The sequence below is a fragment of the Gracilinanus agilis genome, chromosome 4, assembly GCF_016433145.1.
Source record: "Gracilinanus agilis isolate LMUSP501 chromosome 4, AgileGrace, whole genome shotgun sequence".
Taxonomy (NCBI): Eukaryota; Metazoa; Chordata; class Mammalia; order Didelphimorphia; family Didelphidae; genus Gracilinanus; species Gracilinanus agilis.
Window position 1 is genome coordinate 60,491,613 of NC_058133.1, and position 27,384 is coordinate 60,518,996.

Consider the following 27,384-nt stretch of genomic DNA (forward strand, 5'->3'; position numbering starts at 1 on the left):
TGGCTATTTCCAACACTCCTACTAAAGAAATCGATTGTTGGTGGCAAAAGGATGAGCCAGCAAGGAAAGAGTTAAGGTCAGCTCCATGGGACGCTCTGAATTCCTGCCAGCCAGCACTAGGACACCTGCTAAATTTAGAGAGCTGGGAAGGATTTGCTGTTGACAGTTGCCCTGCCTTTTGAAGAAGGCACTCTGGAGAGAGGGGTCCCACTCACTGGCTCCAGCCCATGAGTCGTTGTTTGTCTTTCTTCCCAGGGTCCCCCAGCACCTGAGTGAATGCCCTCCGGTCAGCAGAAATACCAAGTGTTCGGGTGAGTGTCATTTTCTCCTTCTTTCTTTGTCCTGGGCCAGTCCCAAGGCCCACAATTCGGAGTGGCCGAGGCAGCGGCCTCTTTGCCCATGTCAGGCCCCAACCAGACCTTCCTGATGACTGAGACCAGCTGTAGGAGATTTTAGATCCTTTTAATAGGAGGTGGGGGGAGGGATGGACTCCTTCAGCAAAATATAGCTGCTGTTTGCCTGAGGTGAAAGGAAATCGGCCACTGCTGAGCCTGTCCTCTCTAAGTTTTTGGTTCAAATCAGATTTGGCCACCTCTGGGGGGACCCCGAATCTCTAGAAATTTACATTGGGGTAACAAGAAAGGTTTTTCCTCCTTTCCTCGAGATCTTTCTTGGTCATTGACTTCCCCAGTTTTATTCAAAGTAAATGTAGCTTCCTTCTCAGTGAGGAAGAACCACATTACCCTTTTTCAAATTGAGTCAGGGTGTCACCCTAATTGGGGTGGAAATACCTTCATCCAGAAAAGCCTGAGTGACTCTAATATTATCATTTTTGCTTTGAAACAACATGATATTTTGAAAAAGAGCCTCTATCATTGACTAACCTTGGAAAAGTCAGTGCCTCAGTTTCCTCATCTGTCAAGTGGGGATATCAGTGCTGCTTTGATTGCTTGAAAGAAAAGGGTGCTCTATAAATGTGGGGGACAGTGAGAAGCACTGATCCAAACCCTAAGGAGATGTGGAATGTTATTTTCTTCACTGCCTCGTGTGACCATCTCACTCTTAGCCCTATAGCATTTGACTCCACTTTCTAGTGTCCTTATGGCTGCCTTGTTTCTCCTTCCTAACTCCCCAATGGTCCTTCTTCCTCACCTCCCTAGAATTTAACAGGTTGTCATGGCGACCAGCAATGACCCAGAGGAGGAGCAGATTGTTCCCGATACAGAAGATGGAGCCGATGTGAAGGCGGTACAGGCTCGGTACCTCCGAAGTCCTTCTCCCAGCCAGTGAGTATACACTGTGCCCTCAGCAAGACTTACAGCTCAACTTGACAACCTCAGTGCAAGAGGATCAGAGACAGGAGGGGAAATAAAGTCAGGGGAGTCCTAGCCTTTCCTTCAGCATCCGCTTCAATAGGAGGCTGGAGAACAGTTATCTATACCCACTAGGACAGAATGAGGATGGGATATTGGGGTAGCAGCAAGCAGACTGGATTGAAAGCATGGAAACTGGCAGAAGTCACCTACAGAATGAATAAGATTCCATTAGAGGTCCCCTCCTGAACTTCTATAATATTAGACAAGTCTAGTATGGAGGAGAGAGCATAGAACAGGGAACCAGGACATCTGAATTCCTCTAGTCAAGATTTTGATGAGAAATGTGTGATCTCTAGCAGTTGCATAAGTACTATAAACTTAGTTTTTGCCTCTATAAAATAAGAAAGGGGAGGAAAAAGGGGGGAAGTTGGAGGTTATGATTTCTAAGGTCCCATCCAGCTATAAACTTCTGAGATGCAAAGAATTCCAAAATTCAGAGTTGAGAAGGAACTCAGAGGTCCATCTCACATTATAGGAATTCCCTCCCTTTATAAGCATCTACAACAAGTGGTCATTCAGGGTCTACCTGAAGGCTTCCAGAAATGATGAATCCTCTACTTCCTGAAGCAGCTTATTCATTTTTTGGAGAGTTCTAATTAATGATTTGAAGAATTTTTCTTCCATCAGGTTGAAATATGCCTAAGATCATATTTTTTTTTTAAAATTTGTTATCACGTTCATTCATTTTGAGTCAGCAGGCCACTGAAACCTCCAGATCTTTTTCATATGAATTCACTCTCTGTCCCCTTCTTGACTCACTTTCTCATTATTGTGTCTTTTCCCCAGAGCTATAATTAAGAAATCTGGGCCTTGGGGAAAATTCACTTGTGGAAAAGCAGAGGAACAGGAGTTATCTAAGGCATGATCGTTCTTTTGAATGACTGAAGTAAACTGGAAACTGAAATCATGGAAACTGAAGAGATTGGGAAAATAGGAAGCAAGGAGATAAGGAGGCAGGAGTTGGGGAAGAATTATTTGGAAGAGTGATCTGGTGATAAGGAGTTAAGGCAAATGATTATTGTTGTTCATTTGTTTTAGTCAGGTCTGACTCTTTTAGACTCCATTTGGAATTTTCTTGATAAAGATATCGGAATGGTCTGCCATTTTCTTCGTTAGCTCATTTTACAGATGAGGAAACTGAAGCAAATAGTTAAGTAACTTGCTTAGGTTCCCACAGCTATAGTAAGTATCTGAGGCTGAATTTGAACTCATGCCTTCCTACTCCATTCCCAGTGCCACTTAGCTGCCCAACATAGGCTGGAGGGAACATTAAAGGAGAAGAGATGTGATGGTGACAAAAGATTTGAGGGTGTCCACTAGGATTAAGGAGTAGACTAATTCCTTCTCCTGAGTTAAGCTATCAAAGTAGGAGAGAGAAGGAGTAGCCATCCTTGGAGAGAGTATTCAGGAATATGGAACCTTGTGGAGAAACTTGGGTTTCAGAGAATACTAGATGGAAGTAATGTGATAAAGGAGGGTCTAGGATTATAGGATCATGGATCAATGTAGGACCTCAGAAATCACCCAAAACAGTAGTGTCGAACTCATAGAAACAGAAGCCACTAAACTATGCATGAAGATCCTTGTGGGCCACATTTTTCCCACTGAACCAGAACAAAATTAGGTTCCAGAGAATGGAGAGGAAAGAGAGGGCTGAGTAGCATAGTACCAGGGAGAAGACAAGGGCTGAGTTTCCTCTGGGGATAGGGTGATACACTTCTGCAGCCAAGAGTAAGCCACCTTTGCCTTTCCCCTTCTAAGCCCCATGCCCCAAAGCTGATTTCACACGAATCTCTTAAAATGAGTAACCAGGAAAGATGGCTCATTGGGGCTGAGAGACATGGAGCAATACACTCAAACCATCTCAAGATGGGCAGAGCCAGGGGAGGAATCATGATCTCTGGTACATTGGCATCTGGGCACAGCCCTAGTTCTGTCTCCACATATCTACACCTCATGCAGGTTTGGAGAATTATCTGGGTACCTGCTGAAAGGTGAGGGGAAGCTCCGGTCACTTGTCTAATCAGAGCCCTTTGAACCAATGAATGCTGACACATCTTCCTTGGAAAACCAAATTGAAAACCTGGTGCCTGATGGCGCAGCGAGGTGGCTCGGTATATTGAGACCAGATTTAGAGTCTGGAGGTCTTAGGTTCTGTATAATTAGAGAATTTTGTACCTTTGAACTATGTTCCCCAGAATTCCTTTAGTATTTCCCAAAATTCCTTTTAATCTCTCCACCACATTGTGTGGTCACATTTTGTATAGAGTTGGCTGTAACTCCGCCTCTCTCACTCTCTTTTTTTCTGCATGTGTGGCTGGGAAAGGTGACTTTTTCATTTTCTTTTTCTTCGTTATTATTAATAAACCTTGTTAAATATTATATTTGGAGATATTGCATATTAATTTTGAAGCTTACAGTTCAAATCTGACCTCAGATACTTCTCAGCAGTGTGACCTTGGGTAAGTCACTTAACCCTCATTTCTTTGCCTTTACCTTTTTCTGCTTTGGAACCAATCCACAGTATTTATTCTAAGACAGAAGGTAAGGGTTTAAAAAAAACAAACAAACCTGTTACCTTTTGGTGAAACTTTCAGATCTCAGAGGGGATCTAGATTCCTCCCCCAATCTTTCAATATGTCCATTTGTTACGCACTTGTATGATACATCTTTTTTTGTGGACAAAAAGTAAGCTTTAGTTGAGTTCAGACCTTATTTCTGACCTATAATGGCTAGGTAGGTGTCTTTACCTCCTGGTGCTCAGGAGGCTAAGATTTGCAAAGGTGGTGACAGTCTGTTTTGATAGAGGAAGGCTCTTTTTGGGGGAGGGGGGATAGTTTCCTATACCAAAAGGAGGCACAGGTGTGAACCTCGAGTTTCCTTGGACACTGGGAGCTCTTAGCCCGCTGGATCCGAGGCAGGATCGGAACCAGGTGTTCCTGCCTCTGAGGCACTCCGCTGAGAGTATAAGTACACATACTTGTGTCCCCAGGACATAGAGACACCCATTTGGAAGTAGTTATTTGCAATATGAAGGACTGACTGCTACAAATCTCTTTCTCTCTCACCTCTTTCACCTCCTGGTGCAGGAAATGATACCATTAGTTAGCAGATCATCCCTTTTCTTCAGCTAGTGGTTTCTTAAAAAATATACTCCTGAGAGGACTAATACATTAAATTTCAAGCATCTTCATGCGAATCACTGGATCATAACACTTTCTTCCTAACGGGCGCCCATTCGCCAGAGTTATAGCATCCATCATGGAATCACAGAACTTTAGCCCAACCTGGGAGTAGAGAGTGGAAGTGGCAGTGGAGATACCAATGGGGAAAGCAAAAAAGAAGGCTGGCAGGTCACTGAAAGGAGCACAAGGAAGACACACTTTGCTCATTTCACAATTTCATCTAGAGATCTCTCCTTCAGGATGTTTTAGTGTAAATCTAAAACAAGCCCTTAAGTCGCTCCATTAGATAACCTCCACCTCTCTAAGTTCACCTAGGCAGTACGAGGCACAAACTTTAGTTCACAGACCCACATAATAATAACTAATAATAATAATAATAATAATAATAATAGTAGCATTTATATAGTACATAAAGGCTTGAGAGGCATTTCAACTATATTAATTCATTTAACAGCCCTTTGAGACATTTTTACTATTTTTTACTACAAATTTACTAATAATAGAATACTATTATTCTCATTTTATAGACAAGAAAATTGAAACAAAGGTAAAGTGACCTGTCCAGAGTCAACTGTTAAGCTACTAAGTATCTGATGTAGGATTTGAATTCAGGTTTTCCTGACTCCAAATACTATGCTCTATCCATTACACCACCTAGCTATCAAAATGCTAATTGTTCTGTGTGTTCTAAAGAGGTGAGCTCCTTTCAAAGGCTGCTTTTTCTAGATGTTCTCTAGCAATGTCTTGAGACAGTTATTAGTCCAGTGGCTAGAGAGCTGAATCAGGAATCTAGTTAAATATGGCCCCAGAAACTTACTAACTGGGGGACCCTGAGCAAATAATCACTTAACATTTGTTTGCCTCAGTTATCTCAACTCTAAAATGGGGATAATTATATCCCCGACCTGAAAGAATTGTTGTGAGGGTCAAATGAGATAATATTTGTAAAAGCACCTAGCATAGTGCCTGGCACATAGTAGGTGCTATATAAATGTTTATTTCTTTCCCTTCTCTATTTTAGGGTTTTCCATTGCTTTGGACACCCAGATCTCAACTCTAGGAATTTGTCTTATGATATTCACACTAAATATGCTGATCTTAAAATATTTTTAATAATGTCTTTTGTTTTTATATCTTAAATTCTTTCTTTCCTCTAACCAGCAAGCCATCCCTTATAACAAAGAATTTTTTTTATAACCCTTACCTTTTGTCTTAGAACCAATACTGTATATTGGTTCAAAGGCAGAAGAGTGGTAAGAGCTAGGCAATGGGAGTTAAGTGACTTGCCTAGGGTCACACAGCTAGAAAATATAACAAGGAATTTTTAAAAGGGAACAAAAAATAGCTCTCAACAAAACTAATAAACATTTCAACTGAGTATGCAGTCGTAAAGACTGTTCTACACCTACAGACCCCTACCTCAACCAAGAAGATTGAGGCATATTTTCTCATCTCTTTGCTTGAGGCAAGCTAGATCATTATAAAAATACAACACTCAGTTTTGGCTCTTTTGTTCTTTCCAATTACATTGTCATTATTTATATTGTTTTTCTGGTTCTGCTTTCTTAATTTTACATCAGTTCATGTAAATCTTACCATGCTGCTCTGAATTCTTCATAGTTTATTTTCTCATCCTACAGTAAACAAATTGTTTAGTCATTCCCTGATTCATTAACATCTACTTTGGTTCTACTACTTTGCAGCAACAAAAGTGCTGCTCTGAATATTTTGGCACAGGGGACATTTTATTCTGTCTTCAACCTCTTTAAGGTTTATGTTTAGCAGCAGTAGCTCTACGTGAAAGGATGTGGATGCTTTAGTCACTTTCCTAACATAATTTCGAATTGCTTTCCAGAATGGTTGGATTATTTCACATTCTATCAACTGAAAGTACGTGCCTGTCTCTCCACAGCCACTCCAATGTTGACTTTTCCTATCTTTTGTCCACTTTACCAATTGACTAAGTGTGAGGCAAAACTTGAGTTATTTTAATTTTCATTTCTTTCATGACTAGTATTTTGGAACAGTCTTTCATATGGTTATTAATTATTGCCAAGTCTTCTTTTGAGAAGTGTTCGTTCGTGTCTTTTTACAACTTCTCCATTGAGAAATGGTTCTTGGTCTTGTACATTTGTGCTTCTTGTTTGTATCGCATGGTTATCAGACCCTTAAAAGTATTTAATGCAAAGGACTTTCCCCAAGCTCTTCTTATCCTAAGTGCATTGATTTTATTCTTGCAAACCCTTTAAATTTCATCTATTTTGTTTTCTGAGATTGCCTCTACTGCTAACCTGTTTACAAATGACATGATGAGTGTGAAAAACAAAACAAAACAATTAACCCTTATTTCCACATCCCTTTTTTCATAATGACCCTATTAGGAGTCCCAAAATGTGGAATTTACCTATTTCACAGGGTAATTATGAAGTTCAAATAGGGCATTGCATATAAATTACTTGGTAAATTTTAAAGTGCTTAATAAAGCACTAAGTGTAGTTAATATAGGGGTTGTAATGATCTTTTGAAAGGTCATTTAGCTCATTCCCTTGTCTTCAGGTAGAGACATCTGAGTTATCTCAGACAGTTGAGAATCTATGATATTTTTTAAAGACTTCAGAGAAAGAGATCCTACAACCAATCTCTTTCAGTGACTTATAATGTCAAGAAATTCTTCTTTTTATCTAAGAGAAGTCCTTCAAGCTGCAGTTTAAACCCATTTCCTCTTATTCTGTCCTCAGTGGAGATTAAAAACCAGCTGGTCATTGCCCTCTGTCTAAGAGCCTTTCCTCTACTTGAAGACTTATTAAATCTCCCACTAGCCTTCTCTTGTCCAGGCTGAATGATTCCTTTCCCCTTATTCTTGCTTCAGAGGTCTTATTTCCCAACTCTTTAATCATCTTTATGCCTTTCAGAACTCTGAACCATCTCCAACTTCTTTACATTCATCTTTAGTTGGAAAGGATTCAAGTAAAGGGTCATCAGACCATAACTGAAGGATAATAGGTTTATCTCACTTCACAATGTACACCCCAATACTGTGAATGCTTTTAAAATATAAAATTATAAAAATCGGCTGACTTTGACTCCTGGACAATTTTCTGTGTGGCAAATCTCTATAAAAATACTATCTCAATTCCTAATCCCACTGCCAAGTTGTGTCCCAAGAAGAGGACTGTGACATTCCTGCAGATTCCTAGGTCTTCAGGTTTGGAGGTGGTTTTCTTGTGCTAGAGCTCATGAGCCCCCTCCAGTGTGCTTCTCCCCCATGATTATCAGTGAGTTAGCCAAATAATTAGCTGTTAGTGGAGAGTAAAAACAACTGGTGCAAAACAATCTCCCAGAAGTCTGTAGTATTCTTACATGAGGACATAAAGTCTAGAGGAAAGTAGGTTCAATTTTAGAGCCTGAGTCACAAAGGGATAACTGATAGCTCTAGGAAGTCCTTTTGCTGGATTCCATGGGATGTTTTCCCTCCACCCCCTTTCTGGGCACTTCATAGATCCTTGATTCTGTGTCTAGTCTGTCCTGGACACCCAATGCATATACCAACTTCAGCTACTAGAACCCTGATATGAAGATAAGAAGTCCAAAATTCTCCAGATCTCCAAAGTTCACAAGATCAAAGGCAAGATTCTGTTTCTTCCCATCTTTCCACAATCATGAAGAAAAAGGTGATTTCTGCCTCAGCTGAAACTTCTGAGAGTCTTCAGGAACCATCTAATCCAACTCATAATTGAATAAGAACCCCTTCCACCACACATCTGACAAAGAGAGTCAGCCAGTTTTTGAAAAGTAAACTCTTCTATTTGCTTCAAAAACAAAAAATCAACTCATAGGCACAAAACTGGGGCTGTCGGTATTTCTCTGATAAAGATTTGGGAATTTTAGTAGATAATAAACTAAACATGAATCATTCACACACATCTTCAAAGACAAGAAAATTAATATAAACACCTGCTACGTGAAGATGAGTTACAGTGTCTAGGAAATAGAAAGGTAATCACTTCATTATATTAAGCCCTGACCAGCACATATCTGTAGTTTTGTGTTCGGTTCTGGTTGCCACATTCCAGAAATGTGATAAATGTGATAAACCTGATAGAATGGAAACCATCCCGAAGGGTAATTGTGATGGTGAGAAACCTTGAGTTACTGCTATGTGAAGATAAGTTAAGAAACCAGGAGATGGATATAGCTAAACTAGGTGAAGGACTCTGAGTTATTTGTATGTAGAGATGAACTGAAAAACCTCACATGTGCTAGGTAGATAGGCAAGTCATTTAAACTTTCCAAACCTCAGTTTATTTTTCTATAAAATGGAGGTCATGCCTGTATTACTTACCTTTCTTGGTTATTGTGAAGAAAGTACTTCGTAATTTACAAATGTATGTTTGTGATGTATATGAATGATGAGATGTAAAATATGATTACTAACATCTGAATCTCTCTCGAGTGCCTAGCTGAGAGGGCATTGAACCTACAAAAGACTATTTTTGAAATAACTTGAATTTTTGAAAAAATAACTTGAATTAATTAATTAATTGATGTATTTGCCTTTCCTTGGTTCCTTTTTCCTTCCCATTCTGGACTGGTCAAACGTTTACTAATGCCTACTGAAATCTACTTTCTTAAATATTGTCTTTAGTTGGCTTTCTCTTTTCTACCGAACCTCATGATTTAGGAGCTGCTTTCTTCAAAGTGGAATTCCACATTTTCATAGGTTTTTTCCACTTCCTTTTCTTTGCAACTGTCAAAATAAGAAGAGCAGTACAGTAACAACAGCAATGATAACATAAGTAACATTCATAGAAGCTTCAAAGTTTAGAAAGAGCTTTTTAACAATTTTTTCCTTTATTTTATTCCAGTAACAAATCTACATAGTTCTCCAAGGTTACATGATTCATGTTGTCTCCCTCCCCTCTTCCACCAGGTTTTACATATATTATCACTCAAAACCTATTTCCCTATTGTTCATCTTTGTAATAGAGTAATCCAGAAAGAGCTTTATATACATTATCTTATTTGATCCTCACAATAACTCTGTAAGCCAAGTTCTTTGTCTTCTTTCCCAACCAGAAAGCTGCCCCTAGTGTACTCCAAATGAAATCAAGTCAACAAGTCTTCATTAAGTATCTACTTTGTGTTAGAACCTGTGCCAACCTCCAGGCACTGTGAAAACTATGTTTGATAGTGTATCAACTGATGTGATTTGCATTCCAGTAGACCCCGGGGGCTAAGCCCCATATGTTACTATGTTCTATAATTTGCCAGTGCAGCTACAGAACCCTGCTTTCTTCTGGCTTTTCCTCTTCCTAGGGTAGGGTTGACTCATTCACCCCTACCTGTACTCCTTGCAGATATAGGATCAGTTCACCAAAAGGAGAGACATGTGTCCATGACTAATTCTCAAGGTCCTTTGTAAATAGGATGTCCACATACAAAAGGGGCAGCACCTATTATGACAGCATTGAAAGCCAATTTAGTAAAAGACATCCCAACCAATATTCTGCTCTTGGTGAGAGTTTCTAGCATTATCAGTCTTCTATGTTGTTTGCCCTTTTATTTCAAATTTAAGCCTTTCTATGCTGGTTCTTTTCTTTCCCAGTTCTGAAAATAGTTGTATATATTTTCCTGATTTTCTCTTATCTTGTCTATCTTTCTTCATCAGATCAAGTCCTTCCAGTTCTCCCTTCCAAGTTTTGTTGTATTATTAAATCCCCATTGAATTTTTAACTCCTTCTTAGTAGTGAGTGCCCTTACTTTGCATGAACAGTGTGCGGAGACTGGGATTCTTCTCTTTTTCTCCTTTCTCACTTTTCCTGATATCATGAACTCTTATTCTGTTTGAAAGTTGAAGGGTTTTTGTACTCCTACACATTATTCTTACCTAAGGTATCTTTTTTTTCTTTCTTCCCCAATGCCCTTTTTACAAGATCTAATAAACCCGTCCTGTAGTAGAACAATTGCTTTGTTATTGGGTTTGTCTCTTCCCAAATGGTAAATGACTCCTGGTACATTTGTAATTTATAACTGAGGGTAGAAATTGGGTAATGTCAGGAAGCTAATTCCAGCTTTTTGCAGGACCTACAGGTGAGGAGCAAAATGTTCTAAACCTGCCTCTCAACCTAAGCTAACTCATCAAAATGCTAACTTCCTCAACACAAGTCTGATATCAGCTATTTAGATTTGGGAAAGAAGGGGTTTCCAAACCTGTGGTTTCATTGATGTAAGAAATTCCTATTGAGGAACCTTCCTCCACCATTGAACCTCAACAGCTGTTGTGCAATGTATAAGCTTAGAGAAGTGCCCTGAGAGTTTATGTCATTTGTTCAGGGTTACTCAGCTGATATAGGTTGGGGTGGTTTTTGGTCCCAGATTTTTTTTCTGACTCTAAGATCATGTCCATATCCATTAGGACACATTACCTCTCCCATTTGAAATTAGGTGTCAAAATTGGTTGTAGGTTACACTTACTCAGCTTATGTGTTTAGATCTTTCAGTTCGAAATTTTAATTTCAGTCCTCTCAACACTAGATAAATTTAGAACAGACACTAATGCCCATATATGTGTGTGTGTGTGTGTGTGTGTGTGTGTGTGTGTGCAATGTGTAATTTTAAAAAATAAAGAAGCCTAAAACAAGAGGATCATTAGCAAAAATGAAGAAATCACTCAGATTTCTTTTGATATTTACACAAGTCTTACAATAATAGGACCCCATAATACTAAACTTTAATATCCTTTGGATAAGGTTCTTAACTGTTCAATTCAAACGACATTTTTTTAAGGACATATCGTGTACAAATCATTATGCTAGGGATACAAAGATGAATAAGTGACGGTTTCTGCCCTTGAGATGCTTGGTTTGCTATTCCTAACATGATTGTCCTGGTCCACCCCCAGGTATTCCATGGTCTCAGATGCTGAAACAGAGAGTATTTTCATGGATCCCATTCATCTATCATCAGCAGTCGCTGCCAAGCAAATCATCAATGAAGGTAACAAAATCAGAACCTAGGTACGAGATGAAGAACCTGCCATGTCTTAGAACAACCCATTTCACTTTTGGATAGCACTAATTATTAGGAAGTTTTTGTTGCTGCTGAACCTAAATTTTCCTCTTTGCAGCTTGTTAGTTAGTCAACTAGCATTTACTGAGTGCCTACTATGTGCCAGGCACTGTGCAAAATGCTGGGGATGCAAATAAAAGACAGTCCCTGCTTTCAAATAGATCATGGTCTAATGGGAGAGATAATATGCAGATAACTATGTACAAAAAAGTTATTATCCTTTTCCCCCTCTATGAGATCAGACAGAACAAGTCTAATCCCCTTTCCATGTGACAGTCCTTCAAATATTTGAGAATAGCTATCATATTCTCCCTGAGTCTTTTTCCTCCTCAGGCAAATTTTCTCCCTTTGTTTCAGTTCTAAAATGGTATGAATCCAAAGCTCTTCACCATTTGGGTTCCTTTCCTGTGGACTTTCTAAAGCTTATAATATCCTTACCAAACCAGAACTGAGCACAGTACTCAATGTGTGGCTTAATCAGAGAAGAGTATAGTATCTCCTTATTTCTACAAACTATGCCTCTTTTTAAAACTAAATTACTTTTTTGTTTTTGTTTTTGGGCTGCCATATCACACTGCTAAAGTGTACTGAGCTTGAGGTCTATTGAAAACTTAACTCTTTTACAGACAAAATACTATCTAACTGTGGTTCTTTCATCTACCTAGTCTATGAAAAGTTGATTTTTTGAACCAAAGGTTAGGACTTCATATTTTTCCCTGTTTAATTTCATCTTATTAGATCCATCCCAAAATTCTGGATTACCACAGTCTTTTTGGATTCTAACTCTTTCCTCCAGTTTGTTAGATATCTTTCATAGTTATTAGTCATCTGCAAATCTGATAAACTTGCCATCAATGTCTTTATTCCAGTCATTGATTAAAATGTTAAATAACCAAAGGGAAATAGCAGAAAGAGAAGTCCCATTCAAAATAATTGCAAAATGCATAAAATATTTGGATGTTGAGCTATGAAAGTACACTCCAAACTTAAGGAAATAAAGTTGCACTTGGCATTATACCTGACATATAACAAATGCTTAATAAATATTTTTTCATTCATTCATTCAAAGAAATAAATGATTTAAATAATTGGAAAGATTCATTGCCCATGGTTGGGCGCCACGCCAATGTAATGCAAATAACAATACACCCTAAGTTAACAGATTTTTGTCCTATTCCAATTAAACTACCAATGGGAGAGTTTGTCAAGCTTGACAAAATAGCTACATACTTGGGAAATTCTGAGACCTGAATCACATGCTTGACTAGGAAATGTTAGTTTGACTAGTGGTCTCTTCCTTTACCTCCATAATTGTGAATTTCTAGCAAATAACCACGCAAAATAATAAATTCATTTGGAAAAACGAGATAAAACATTCCAAGGGGAATCACAAAAAATAGAAATCAAGGACACTTCTATAAAATAGAAATTATTAAAATTACTTCAGACTGATTAAAAAAGTAGAAAACTAAACTAGTAGAACAGAATAAACAAGAAAAAAAATAAGAAATAGTCAGTCAGAATTCCAGTGTTTGACAAACCCAAGAACATAAATTACTTGGGAAAGAACTCTTGGGAAAACTGGAAAACATTTTAGCAGAAATTAGAGTTAGACCAGTATTTACACAATATACCACAAGAAATTCAAAATGGATATGCAGTCTGAATATTTAAAGATCACATCATAAACAAATCAGAAAAAATAGATCAGGTATCTTTCACAGATGTGGCTATTAAGAGACTTCTTAACAATGGATAGCGATGATTCCAAAAGTTAAAAATAGATAATTTTGCTCACATGAAATCGAAGAGCTTTTATATGAACAAAATCAACACAACTAGGATAAGAAAAGTTGTCATTAGAAAAAAAAATTATCAGATATCTGTTAAAAATCTATTAGTCAGGGGGCAGGTAGGTGGTTTCAATGGACAGAGAGCCAAGCCCAAAGATGGGAGTTCCTAGGTTAAAATCTGACTTCAGACACTTCCTAACTGTCTGGGCAAGTCACTTAATTCTTACTGTCCAGTCTATACCCCTCTTCTGTCTTAGAACAAGTACAACGTATTGATTCTAAGATGTGAAGTAAGGGTTAAAAAAAAGAATCTATTAGTCGAGCTATATAGAGAAATAACACAAATATATAAGACCAAGAGCTATTTAGCAATGGATAAGTTATCAAAGGATAGAAAAGAATAAGACTCAAAAAAGAAATTTCAGATTATAAGCAATCATATTAAAGAGTGTTCTAAATCTCTAATAATAAGAAAAATGCAAATCAAAACAGCTTATATTCAGCATATTGGCAAAGATGACAAAAGACAGAAATAGTAGATATTAGAGAGACTGCAGAAAAAACAGATAACTTAATACACTACTGTGGAACTTTCACAAAAATCATTCATTCCTTTAAGTCCCAAAGGGTAGTTGCTATTGACAGAACCAAACCTAAACAAAACGGAAAAGTTGTTTAGTCTCTTTCTGACTTTCTCTACACCCCACACTCAAAGCCCTCCTAGCTACACCACTCTCTGAAACATTTTTGTATATATTAAACTCATTCTATGGGATAAATGACTGTTGACAAAAATTTCCCTATTCTTGTCAGGTTCATTAATATCCTTCCAGTCATCCTTGACTCTTTCCTCTCTCTCACTGCCCTCTCCCCATCAGTTGGCTTGGCATCAATTGCCAAGTCTCAACTACTATACATCCACAACATTTCATATATCCATCCCATTCTGTCTATTCTCAACCATCACCTGAGTTCAAGCTCTCATCACTCCCATCTTTATTATAACAGCTTTCTAATTTCTCTCCCTGCTTCAAGCCCTCTCTATGTGAATACATTTTCCACATAACCATCAAATTGATTTTCCTAAAATGGCCACATTGTTCCCCTGCTTAAAAACTTCAATGGCACACTGTTATACTGTGGATAAAACACAAACGATGCCTGGTATTTAAACCCCATTACACCATGGCTCCATTCTCAGAAGCCAATATGATATGGTAGAGTCAAAAGACCTTCTTTCAAATCTTGTCTCTAATGCTTAGCAGTTCCATGATTATGGAAAAGCCCATTGAACCCCAACTCTGTTTCTTCACTTGTAAAATGTAGAGGGGGTCAAGCTGGACAGCTTCTTAGATCCCTTCTGGATGTATATCTAAGACACTTTGACCCTATAATCCTGTTCAGTCTGATTGCACATTATTTCTCTGATCATACTCCATTTCCCAGTCAACTGGTTTGACCCACTCTTCTACCACAGATAACACATTCCATCTCCTGCTTTTACCCACAGGTTGTCTCTCATGTCTAGAATGTTCTCTTCCTTCACTTCTGCCTCGCAAAATCCCTAGCTTCCTAGGCTCACTCAGGTGTCACTTCCTACAGGAAGCCTTTCCTGATGCCCTCATTTATTAGCATTCTCCTCTGTTCCCAAGGAACTTTTATTTAATTTGGGTATACTTAGCTGTGTATATGTTACTTCTCCCCAGGAGAATATCATCTCCTTAAGGACAGAGATTATTTTGTTTTTGTCCTAGTATGTCCACCATACAGAGGAGTGTAGTAGGAAGGCAATAAATGTTTCTTGAATTGAATTGTTACTGCTATGATTTGAATTTTAAAGGAGAATCCAAGCTTTAAACAAAAGGAAGTAAAGTTGGAAGCTAGATGGCACAGTGGATAGAGCCCTGGACTTAGAGTCATAGAGATCTGATTTGAAATCTAGCCTCAGACACTAGCGTGTGACTCTGGATGAATCACTTAATTTCGATGTCTTGGTTTCTTCAACTATACAATGTGGGTAATATTAACTCCTACATTCCAAGGTTGTTGTGAGGACCAAATAGGATAATATTTATGAATTGCTTAGCAGAATCCCTGGCACATAGTAAGTCTTTAATTCTTGTTAAAATTTTTTTAATTAAATTACTGTGAAATAGAATTTCAGGCATTATCAGCTAGTGAGGGGATTTTTGAGGGTTGGACAGGAACTGGGAAGAAAAAAAAAAGATTGGTTTCTGCGTGTGATTTTAGGAATTTTAAGGTTATCTACCTCTTCTACCACTAACTAAAGGTGGTCCTGATGGCAAAGTACCCAAGCTCAATACCTTGTACCTCTGGGTGGCTATTATGTATTTATTGGCTAACTATCTACAGGATAATGTCTTCCAATACCATATTTCTGCATCTTGTCCACCAGGATACCATCAGAAATTTTGTCATTTGCTTATGAAAATCTAGATAGGTTGTATGTATAATATTATCTATCCGTCTAATGGGTGCCTAATGGGCACTCACAGGTGCAGAGCACTGACCTAGGCACATGTAATCAAGGCCATCTTTAGACATCTGCAGGAAGAATAGAGACCCACTTGGAATGCTTTAAAATACTTCCTGTGCACAGAGTCTGCTCAAGTCAATGGAACATTACCTACTCTATTCCAAAACAGGACAAATTGACAGGATACCCTTGCAGGGAAGAAAGGAGGTGGCCCAAAATATAAATACAGATCAATAAAACAAATTTTTTACTTACTTTGTGCCAGGCCTTGTGCTAACAACTGAAAACTGAAAAGATGAAAGAGGGGGATCACGGGAAAGGAGAAAAGGCAGAGAAAGAGGTTAGGGAATGGTGAGCTGAGCTGGATTTAAAGTGAGCAGGGCTGTCATGGGTGTTTTCTTCTCTCTTTTTTAAAAAACTTATCTTCCATCTTAGAATCATTACTAAGTTTTGGTTCGGAGTCAAAAGAATGGTAAGGGCTAGGCAATGGCAGTTAATTGGCTTGCCCAGGGTCACACAGCTAAGAAGTGTCTGAAGCCAAATTTGAACCCAGGACTTCCTATCTCTAGGCTTGACTCTTTGTCCAATGAGCCTCCTAGCTGCCCCCTACGTATAGCATCCTTCTAATCCTATCTTCCCCGGGTGCTTTCTTAAATGGAGGAATTCACCCATTAAGGGGGAAAGACCATAGGGATGGAGGCATTGCCAGTGTGTGAGGAAGGTGCTGGGGAAGAGGTAGAGAAGTAAACTTTTGTTTTTAACCTTTTGGTAATGGTTTCTGTCTTTGGCAGAGCTCAAGCCAAGGGGAATCAAAACGGATACTGTATGCCCTGGGATGCTGGAGTCTGCAGAGCAGCTACTGGTAGAGGATCTATACAACAGGGTCAAAGAGAAGATAGATGACACCAGTCTGTACAACACACCTTGTGTCATGGACCTTCAACGGGCTTTGGTTCAAGACCGCCAGGAAGCCCCCTGGAATGAGGTGGATGAGGTCTGGCCTAACGTCTTCATTGCAGAAAAGTGAGTCTGGCTCAATAATGGATCTCCCCTTGGTTAGGACCCTATCAAATTTTGCTCGCTACCCCTACAAGTATAAAAAATACAAGTAAAATTTCAAGCTCACCACTCCTTCCCTTGTCATCGACATGGGCTCTTGCTGGAGTACTATGGAGATAGCTTCACACAGGGCCACTCAAAGCATCATTCTACATTCTTGAGTGAGGCTGGGCATTCTCACAGTCTGCTTCAAAGGTGGTTTGGACCTTATATGAATTCTCTCTCCCAAGTTTGTCATATTCTATTCTTTCCCAAGTACCCAGAACTCTCCTTGCTCCCCTGAGCCCCTAGATATAGCATCCTTCTAATCCCATCTTCCCTGGGTAGCACATGACACTCTAGACTTTTCCCCATGACCTTCCCCCAACTTCTCTCCTACCACCTATCAAAAATTACTTGTATTCCATTCCTCCACAGCTCTACTATAGTGACAAAGACCACTAAGGGCTTAATCAGATCCATTCATCCATGTTAATGTTTCTTTAGAAATTTGAGATGAAATAATATAATACCTGGTCACCTGCCTCATTAGGTTGTTGATGTATGTAAAGGTGCTTCATGGGATGTAAAACTTTGTATCATTGTTAATCTTCTGGTTGCTAATAGTAGGATTAATAATATAATATGCAAACATAATTCTTCAAGGATCTATAATTTGACTGCAGTGGGTCCTCCCTCCATTTGGGGAGATAGAAACCCTTCTCAATTAGTAGTAGAAATGGTAGGTGGCTTTTGTGAGTTGCTATAGTTAAAAAATGCATTAACCTTCAAACAACCTCTCTGTAGGTAGATGGGCTGGACTTGTAGATAAAAACATGTAGCTATTCCATTAACAGATTCTTTTTTATTTGAAAATTTTTATGCAATTAATTGATTTTGAATATTTTTCCATGGTTACATAATTCATGTTCTTTCCTTCCCCTCCTCCCACCCCCCTCCTATAGCCAATAAACAATTCCATTAGGTTGTTCATGTGTCATTGATCAAGACCTATTTCCATACTATTAATATTTGCATTACATCCCCAATCATATCCCCATCAACCCATGTGATCAAGCAGTTGTTTTTCTTCTGTGTTTCTACTCCTACATTTCTTCCTCTAGGTATGGATAGTGTTCTTTCCCATAAGTCCATCAGAATTGTCCTGGATCATTGCATTGCTGCTAGTAGAGAAGCCCATTACATTCTATTGTGCCACAGTGTACCCATCTCTGTGTTTAAGGTTCTCCTGGTTCTGCTCCTTTCACTCTGCATCAATTCCTGGTGGCCTTTCCAGTTTACATGGAATTCCTCCAGTTCATTATTCCTTTGAGCACAGTAGTATTCCATCACCAACAGATACCACAATTTATTCAGCCATTCCCCAATTGAAGGGCATCCCCTCATTTTCCAATTTTTTGCCACCACAAATAGCGTGGCTATAAATATTTTGGTACAAGTCTTTTCCCCTATGATTTCTTTGGGGTATAACCCCAGCAGTGTTATGGCTGGATCAAAGGGCAGGCAGTCTTTTAGCACCCGCTGAGCATAGTTCTAAATTGCCCTCCAGAATGATTGGATCAATTCACAACTCCACCAGCAGTGCCTTAATGTCCTGATTTTGCCACATCCCCTCCAACATTTATTACTTTCCTTTGCTGTCCTCATCAACAGATTCTTAATGAAACACTTGTCATGCATATAGCATGCAATATTAACAACAGCTACTCTCAGATTTTTACAAGCTCCTGTCCTCCCAGTCTACATAAGCTAAGGGTAAAAATCCATTCTTTTTGTCCATTTCAAAGATTTCTTTCCATCAGTGCTTTGTTTTTCCTCACTTCTCTCTCCATCTCTAGCTCCTACTCCTTCAATCAGTAACTCTCTCCAAGCTTCCCACATGGTTAAATTCTAATAGACATTATAATTCTCCATTATAATTTTAATGTAACCAGAAGATTCTGGATCATTTACCCCTGAATGCCAAGAAGGGGAGACATCTCCCTAGCAGTGATTCCACAAAAGACAAATGCTTCTTCTGTGTGTGAGGCTGGACTTTTCCCTAACTCTGGCACTGGACAAAAAAATACTTTTTTCCTATTTTCCCTCAGGAGTGTGGCCGTGAATAAGGGGCGGCTGAAGAGGTTAGGTGTGACTCACATCCTTAATGCAGCTCACGGCACAGGTGTTTACACTGGACCAGAGTTCTACAATGGCATGGAGATCCATTACCTAGGTGTAGAGGTGGATGATTTCCCTGAGGTAGACATCTCCCAGCATTTTCGGAAAGCTGCAGAGTTCCTTGATGAAGCTCTGCTAACCTACAGAGGTGAGATGGTCTTAGTGTTGGGCTCTGGTGGGTCTGGGCATCTAGAAATCTGTAAAGGGAAGAAATCACAGCCTCTTGGTTATCCACCATATTTCGTGTTAAACTAAGGACTCAAGACTTAGACCATCTGTCTTTCTATATCTCACTTGCTCACTCATACCACGTCTAGCTGTTCTTTCACCATTTGTCCACACTTTTCTACCCTTTGGGAAGAACTTAATCCCTGAGAAATCAGAGGGGCACTTGGGGGGCCATTTTACAACATATTTTATTCAGTGTTTATAAGGCAAAAATCAAAGGCTGAGTGACTTCAGTCAATGTAATGATTTCTGAAAAAGACAGCCTCTCTGGACAGTGATCAAGATGTAGGGCCCTCTAATAGGAAGAAAAATGGCTTTTTTTAAGGTCTTTTCCTCTCTCCCTTTTCTCAGGGAGCAAAAACTTTTATTTATTGCCTTTGACCAATGTGGAATTGAGTGTGACTGTCACGAGACTTTGAGGTAGAAGGAATTGACTCTGTTTCTTATTCCTTGTTGCACTTCGTATATGGTAGCAATGGCCTAACTCCACAAAAGAGCTCTAGTAGAGTGGCAGGAGGTAATGGAAAGAGACATTTCCATAGCTCCAGGAGTGCTTGGTCAGTATTGGTAGGAAAGCAAGATGGATGACAAAGGACGAAATATGTGAAGGCCTCACAGCAGCAGTGAGTACGAGGTGAGGGATTAAATAAGAAGAATTAGGGAAAAGGAAGGAAAATAAGGAGAGAAATGTGTTTGTAACCTGTATGAGCCATAGATGTTAAAGCACATGAAGATTCAAGTTGGGAGTTATATCTTTTAAAATATGTTGATATATTTTCTTCTTATATCATCTTCTTTCTTGATGTATATTTCTACCTTTCCCCTCCCCAGAAAGTCATCCTTCTTAACAAAGAAGAAAAAGAAAGGATACAAAGTAGGGGAGAGATAAAGACAGAAAGAGAGAGAGAGACAGAGAGAAGGAGAGATCCTCAAAAATAACATCAACCATATATGACCATCCATAAAGCAAGTCTAGTGTCAGGAAGACTTGAGTTCAAATCCAACCTGGACAAGTCATTTAACCTGTCTGCTTCTGTTTCCTCAACTATAAAACAGGGAAAATTTGAGCAACTAACTCCTAATATTGTTGTGAAGATGAAGTGGGATATTTGTAATTTGCTTAACATAATAGTAATGAATAGGCACTTGATAAAGGCTTGTTTCCTTCCTTGCTTCCTTCCTTCCTTCCTTTCCTTCCCTCTCTCATTCCTGTCCTTCCTTTCCAAGTTTCCCAGACCCATAGTATCCCATATCTGCAAAGAAGGGAGAGAAATGAATTTTCTCCTCTTTTCTTCAAGACTAAGTTTGTTTATGTAACTTATGCAGTTTATTTTTTTCTGTTTTTTCCCCTTTCTGTTGACATTGGTTTTTTAATTGTATATATACTGTTTTCTGGGGTCTTCTTACTTCATTTGATATCAGATCTTATATTTTTTCACAGCTCTCAGAATTCTTCATAGTTGTCATTTTCTGTGAAATGGACATATTCTATTGCCTTCACATACCACAATTTGTTTAGTCTTTCTCTGATCGATAAGCATCTTCTTCGCTTCCAGGATTTTATACTCCTATAAAAAGGGCCACTATAAATATTTAAGAGTATCTGCGACCTTTTTTGTCTTTGACCTTCAGGTATCTTCTTAGTGGTGGGATCTCTGGGTCAGAAGTTAGGAGCATTTTCATCAATGTCTTAACATGATTCCAAATTGCTTCCTAGAATGGCTGGACAAACCTCTAGAGGACTGTAATGTAGATACTCTTCTTACTTATATTACCAAGTATTCCTGCCTGAGGAGGAATCAAACCTGATTCTTCCCTTGGGAGGAAGTACACTTGTCACATTTTGGCATGTACACTAACTCAGCATCAGAGGATCCATTTAGTAAGATGGTACCTTGTTCAAATGGCGTTATAGGATTGCCAAGCATGACTAATTTAAAAATTACAAACTTTTAGAATATCAGCTTGAAAGGGTGAGGGAATAAACATTTATTAAGCACCTACTATATTCCCAGCACTGTGCTAAGTGCTTTGTAAATATTTTTTCATCTTATTCTCACAACAGTGGGGTGGTTGTTTAGAGTCTGCATCCCAAATCATATTCCCATCAACCCATGTGTTCAAGCATTTTGTTTTTCTTCTATGTTTCTACTCCCACAGTTCTTCCTCTGAATATGGCTAGTTTTCTTTCTCATAAGTCCCTCAGAGTTGTCCTGGGTCATTGCATTGCTGCTAGTAGAGAAGTCCATTACATTCGATTGTGCCACAGTGTATCTGTCTTTGTGTACAATGTTCTCCTGTTCTGCTCCTTTCACTCTGCATCAATTCCTGGAGGTTGTTACAGTTCACATGGAGTTCCTCCAGTTCATTATTCCTTTGAGCACAATAGTATCCCATTACTAACAGATACCACAATTTATTTAGCCATTCCCCAATCGAAGGACATCTCCTCATTTTCCAATTTTTTGCCACCACAAAGAGCACAGCTATAAATATTTTTGTACATGTCTTTTTCCCTATGATTTCTTTGGGGTATAAACCCAGCAGTAGAATGGCTGGATCAAAGGGCAGACAGTCTTTTATACCCTTCATTTACATTTGAGGTTCTGTGACCCAGAGTTGAGAAGATAATTTGTCCAATGCCACTCTTATTAGCAGAGTCAACTTCATTCATTTCTTGCCAGTCTTCTTAAGATAAAAATAACAGCTAATGTTTGTATAACTCTTTAATGTTCACAAGGCGCTTTAAAAATATCTCATTTCATCCTCACAACTCTGAGAGAGGGGGGGTATTAATATCTTGGTTTTATAGATGAGGAAACAGGCTAGAAAAAGTTACTTGTCCATGGCCACATACCCAGTAAGTGTCTAAGGCAGGATTTGAATTCAAGCTTTCCTGATCCCAGATCTGATGCTTTATCCCTTGTGCTGCCTAGATGCTTCACAATAGCCTCATGGAGGAAATGATGTTATTATGCAGTTATAACTATTATTCCCCTGCGCCTGTGTCATCATAGCAAAGAGATGACCCTTCCTTGTCAGAGGCTATGCCAATAGCTCTCACAAGTAGGAGTTTGTCAAAGAGTTGTAAGTCTGTTGTCCAAGAACTGTCTTAGCCAAGTTTGGAGAGGGTGATAACTAGGCAGACTGCAGTGATGAGTTTGTTAGCACAGCCACTCTCAGAAACTGTTATGGAGAGGTGATGACTTACACTGGTGGAGGAAGTACTGCGAGGGAGAAAATTACAGATCTGGGAAGCTTTGAAGTAACTTTAGTCAGTCAACAAACATTTATTAAGCATCTGCTGTGTGCTGGGCACTATGATGCTAAGCACTGAGGATTTTTTTAAAAGGGCAAAAGATAGTCTCTGATCTCAAAAAGTTCACCATTTAGTGGATTTTAACGTAATTTTCATTTAAATTATCAATTTAATGGAATAAAATAATCCTTGTTGTAATTACATTTGTTACACTGCAGTAGAATGCCTATTCTGAATGACTTCTGATTCTCTTTACTCAATCCCTATCTGTGCCCTGAATTTCAGTCTTCCATTGCCAACTGCCTGCTAGACATCTCCACCTGTTCCTCCCACCAGCACCTGAAACTCAACATGACCCAAATTGACCTTCCCAACTATGCCAACCTCAGTCCATTCCTGCTTTGTCATCCATCCTCTCACTCACCCAGATTTGTAACCTCTAAATCATCCTTGACTCTTCTCTCTTCACTCCCCTTTCCATCACCCCAATCCCACCCCCATATCCAATCCAACCAAGTCTTGTAGATATACTTTCATTCTCTCCACTCATATGGCCACCATCCTAATTCAGGCCTTTATTACCTGAACATTGAATAGGATGTGAAACTCTGAAATGGCTTATAACAGATTCTAGGTTTTGTGAATAAATAAACTTCCTTGCTTCGAACTTATCTCAGCCTAAAGGTCATGGCGGGGAAAACCTCTCTCTATACATGAAAGACTCTCTCTATAGACAGCTGCTTTTGCTGGTGCTTAGGGGAGATTGCCTTGGCTTCATAAAAACCATTAGTGTTATAGCATGCATAGACTACTTCAAGGAAAAGAGAAGATGGCAGCAAGGTTCTTTGCCAATTCACACACAACTGAATTCAGCGAAAAGGGGGTCCAATACCCCACTCGGGACAAACCCAAGGGAAAACATAGACAAAAATAGCACAGAAAGGTCAGCTGTTTGATCTGACTCATTAGAAGAAATTTCCAAATTGAAGAGATGGCAGATCCATTTGAGTATTTATATTTAGTACTCCCTTCTACCCAATTCCATTCAATAATTAGGGATTAAGTGCTACAGGCTGGTTGTGGGGGAGAAAAGACAAAATGAGAAATGGTGTCTGCCCTCAGAGAGGATACATTCTACTGAGAAAACCAGCATTTACATCAATAAATACATGTAAGATATTTTGAGGAAGGTGAGGTCAGTAACAACAAAGAGTACCAGGAACTCTTGCCCACGGGAGATGACACCTTAGTTGAGTCTAGAATGTCAATATAAGTTATAAACGATAATGTGGTAAAATTTATATAATATGTTATTAAAATAATAAAAAGAAAAAATTATAAATCAAAAAATGGTAAGCTAGTAATAGCTTTTATTGATCAACATTTTTTGCATCAAAAGGGTAATCCATTTTATTTCATTATTCATTTAGTCATTTGTGCTCTATGTAAAGTATTCAGCAAAAGGAGAGAGACTGACAAAAATCACTTAGCTCCCTGAGAAATCACTTTCTTTTCCTATTTGCACAGCCAGACTAAATATTTGTGCTTTATTTTCAGGGAAAATCCTGGTCAGTAGTGAAATGGGTATCAGCCGCTCAGCTGTGTTAGTGGTTGCTTACCTGATGATTTTCCACCATATGACCATCCTAGAAGCCCTGATGACTGTGAGGAAGAAACGTGCCATCTACCCCAATGATGGCTTCCTGAAACAACTGAGGGAGCTGAATGAGAAGTTGATGGAGGAACGAGACCAGGATTATGGAAGGGAAGGAGGGGATTATGAGGATGAAGTAGGCAGTCATTCTGCACCAATGGGTGAAGGAGACACAGGGAGTGTGCTTGGGGCCAGAGTACACTCAATCATTGTGGAGGAGGAGGAGGATACCACCAGCACCCTGAGTGGTTCTTCGGTGAGGACCACTGGCAGGGTCTCCAAGCCTGTCACCCTCATTGATGAAGAAGAGGAGGAGAAGTTGTATGAAGACTGGAGGAAGAAGCAAGGTCTCCCCCAGTGTAGGAATGGACAACCACCATCACCCTTGGATGAGGACGGAGGTAAAGAGTCTGAGGAGGATTTAAAGAGGGTCATTCAGGAGTGGCAAAGTCGAAATGAGAAGTACCAAACAGAAAGGTCCCAGAGGTGGTCTAGGGAGGAGGCAGAGGAAGAAGAGGGGGAGGGGGATGGAGACTCCCTCTCGGGGAGAAGCAGGAGACGTACATTCAGTGAATGTAGCACCTCAGAGAGTACAATAAGCCGTGATATCCGAATCCTGAAGCAGCAGTTGGAGCTCAGCAGCCAGAGGCAGACACAAAGGAGGCGTTCTGACTCAGTGTCCTCAGAGAGCACCTGGGACATGTGGAACCAAAGACTGTTGGAGATTGAGAAAGAAGCATCTCAAAAATATCACTGTAGGAGCAGACAGGAGGAAACTGAGTCAAATTCAGAGACAGGGAGGAGAGAGAGAGAAGATGATGAGGAAAGTGTGGCCTCAGATGCCAGTTCCTTCTATAACTTCTGCAAAAGGAACAAAGATAAGTTGACTGCCCTAGAGCGGTGGAAGATCAAGAGAATTCAGTTTGGATTTCACAAGAGGGATTCAGAGGCAGGAGATGGCAGTAATGAACAAAGTGAAGAGACCACAGAAGGGGAGAAGAAGAACCTCTCAGATGTCAACCTGACAGCCTACCAGGCTTGGAAGTTAAAACACCAGAAAAAGGTGGGCAATGAAAACAAGGATGAGGTGGTGGAGCTCAGTAAAGGTGAGGACTCGGTTTTGGCCAAGAAGAAACAAAGAAGGCTGGAGCTGCTAGAGAGGACCAGGCAGACCCTGGAGGAGAGTCAGTCCATGGATAGCTGGGATGCTGAGAGTACAGCTACCAGCAAAAGTATTCCCCTTTCTGCTTTCTGGCCTTCTGTGGCCTCTGCCAGGGCTGATGGGGACTCAGCCTCCATGCTGAGCATGCAAAGCAACAGATCCCAACTTTCTCAGACTCCAAGCTCTATCTCAGGCCCCATGCCTACCATACCTTTGCCCAACCTGCCAGTGGGACCTGGAGACACCATCTCTGTGGCCAGCATCCAGAACTGGATTGCCAATGTGGTCACTGAGACCCTTGCTCAAAAGCAAAATGAGATGTTATTGCTGTCTCGTCCTCCCTCTACTGCAAGCGTGAAGCCCATTCCCTTAAGCAATGGTCTGGGAGATGATCAAATGTCCTGCCTTAGTGGGCAGAGTGCCCAATCCTTAGGCACCTCCTTGCTGACTCGTCCCCATGACAGACCCAGTGCTGACACTCAGTCCATGTTGTCCTGTAGCACAGTGAGCTCAAGAACTGAAGGAGCTAGGGGAAAGGGAACAAGTAAGCCTTTCTATAGCCTCTTTGCCGATGACATTAACCTGAAAGAGCTTAGACAGAAGGAAAAGGAGATGCAAAGTGGTATAAGAGAGAAGATGTCTGAATACAAAATGGAGAAACTTGCTTCAGACCACAAACGCAGTCACCTGTTCAAGAAGAAGAAGGCAAAGGAAGAAGAAGAGGATGCAGGAGAAGAAGACACTGATAGTGCCATAGGGAGTTTCAGAAATTCTTCCCAGAGTGAGTCTCATAAGCCTGAGACAACCATCTCCTCTTCCTCCTCCTTGGTTGTCTCTGATCGTCATGGAAGTACCAATGTGGCTAACTTAGAAGTGGACAGAAGTATTAATAGGTGGCTCAGTGGCCTCAAGACAGAAGGAGAGGTTCCTCCCCAACGGAGCTGGTCTAGAAGCTCTGGGGAGAAGTACACCAGGTCAAGTACTCTCCGGGAAGTGAAGTCAGAAGCCTCCAGTTACAGGATTTCCAAGTCCCATTCAGAAGAACGGGACAGCTCATCACATCATGAGTCAGATGGCAGCTCAGTGAGGAGTACCTCCCGATTCTCTTCTTCTTCCACTCGAGAGGACAAGGAAATGTACAAATTCTCTAGGTCAAAATTCAGGGAGACCTCAAGGTCCAGAGAAGAAAGTCCTGAGCCATACTTCTTCCAAAGGAGCCCAGAACCTTCCCAAGGAGAGGAGTCCCCTGAGCCACTGCGACGGAGCTGGGCCAGAACCCATGATTGGGATGATGTTGAAGAATCATCCAAATCAGACTTTTCTGAATTTGGAGCCAAGAGGAAGTTTACCCAGAGTTTCATGAGGTCTGATGAGGAAGGAGAGAGGGAAAGAATGGAAAATACTGAAGAAGGAAGATTTGCATCGGGGCGACGGTTCCAATATCGGAGAAGCACCGACAAAGAGGATGAGGAAGAGATGGATGATGAAGCTGTCATCGCTGCCTGGAGACGCCGGCAAGAAGAAACCAAGACTAAACTTCAGAAAAGGAGAGAAGAGTAAGGAGGGCAGTACAACATCTGTTGATGTTGCTTAAGCAGAAAGGAGACAGATAGAGAGACCCAAAGCTCACATCTGGCTATTGGACAGATGCAGGCTTCCCATGGCCTAATCCTCTAAGTCTCTGAGCTCAGGTATTTGGAAATGAACAAATGAATCCCAGAGTGCTAAGCTTCTTACGTACCCGCCATTTTGTGGGAAGACATGTTTAAAATCAGTGTGGCTGTGAACCAATATCCAGGGTATATATATATGGCTGGTACATTTTATAGAGAGAGTGCTAATTCTTCTGTGGCAGGCTACTTAGTCAGAGTAGCAATGAATTCTGCTTGTATTTTATTTAATGTAGTAAATCTTCATTAAACATGAGTTCTGTCAAAATCTTC

General features: G+C 40.0%; 2 protein-coding genes across 3 annotated transcripts in view; one reads left to right on the forward strand and one right to left on the reverse strand.

Moving 5' to 3' along the window:
• Window positions 1-322, reverse strand: part of GPA33 (glycoprotein A33) — a 53,977-nt gene extending 53,655 nt beyond the window's left edge. The window contains exon 1 of the mRNA XM_044674867.1: window positions 216-322. Coding sequence (XP_044530802.1) covers window positions 216-322 — 107 coding nt within the window. The remainder of the gene's footprint in view (window positions 1-215) is intronic.
• Window positions 1-27,384, forward strand: STYXL2 (serine/threonine/tyrosine interacting like 2). Of its 2 annotated transcripts, XM_044671873.1 has the most exons (7): window positions 1-76; window positions 256-311; window positions 1,161-1,286; window positions 11,463-11,557; window positions 16,711-16,942; window positions 19,069-19,286; window positions 24,183-27,384. In XM_044671873.1, the coding sequence occupies exons 3-7, from the start codon at window positions 1,177-1,179 to the stop codon at window positions 26,999-27,001; spliced, it is 3,474 nt and encodes a 1,157-aa protein (XP_044527808.1). In that variant the 5' UTR covers window positions 1-76; window positions 256-311; window positions 1,161-1,176; the 3' UTR covers window positions 27,002-27,384. The 2 variants fall into 2 exon arrangements, with proteins under 2 accessions (XP_044527808.1, XP_044527807.1); XM_044671872.1 differs by lacking the exon at window positions 1-76 and having other exon boundaries at window positions 211-311.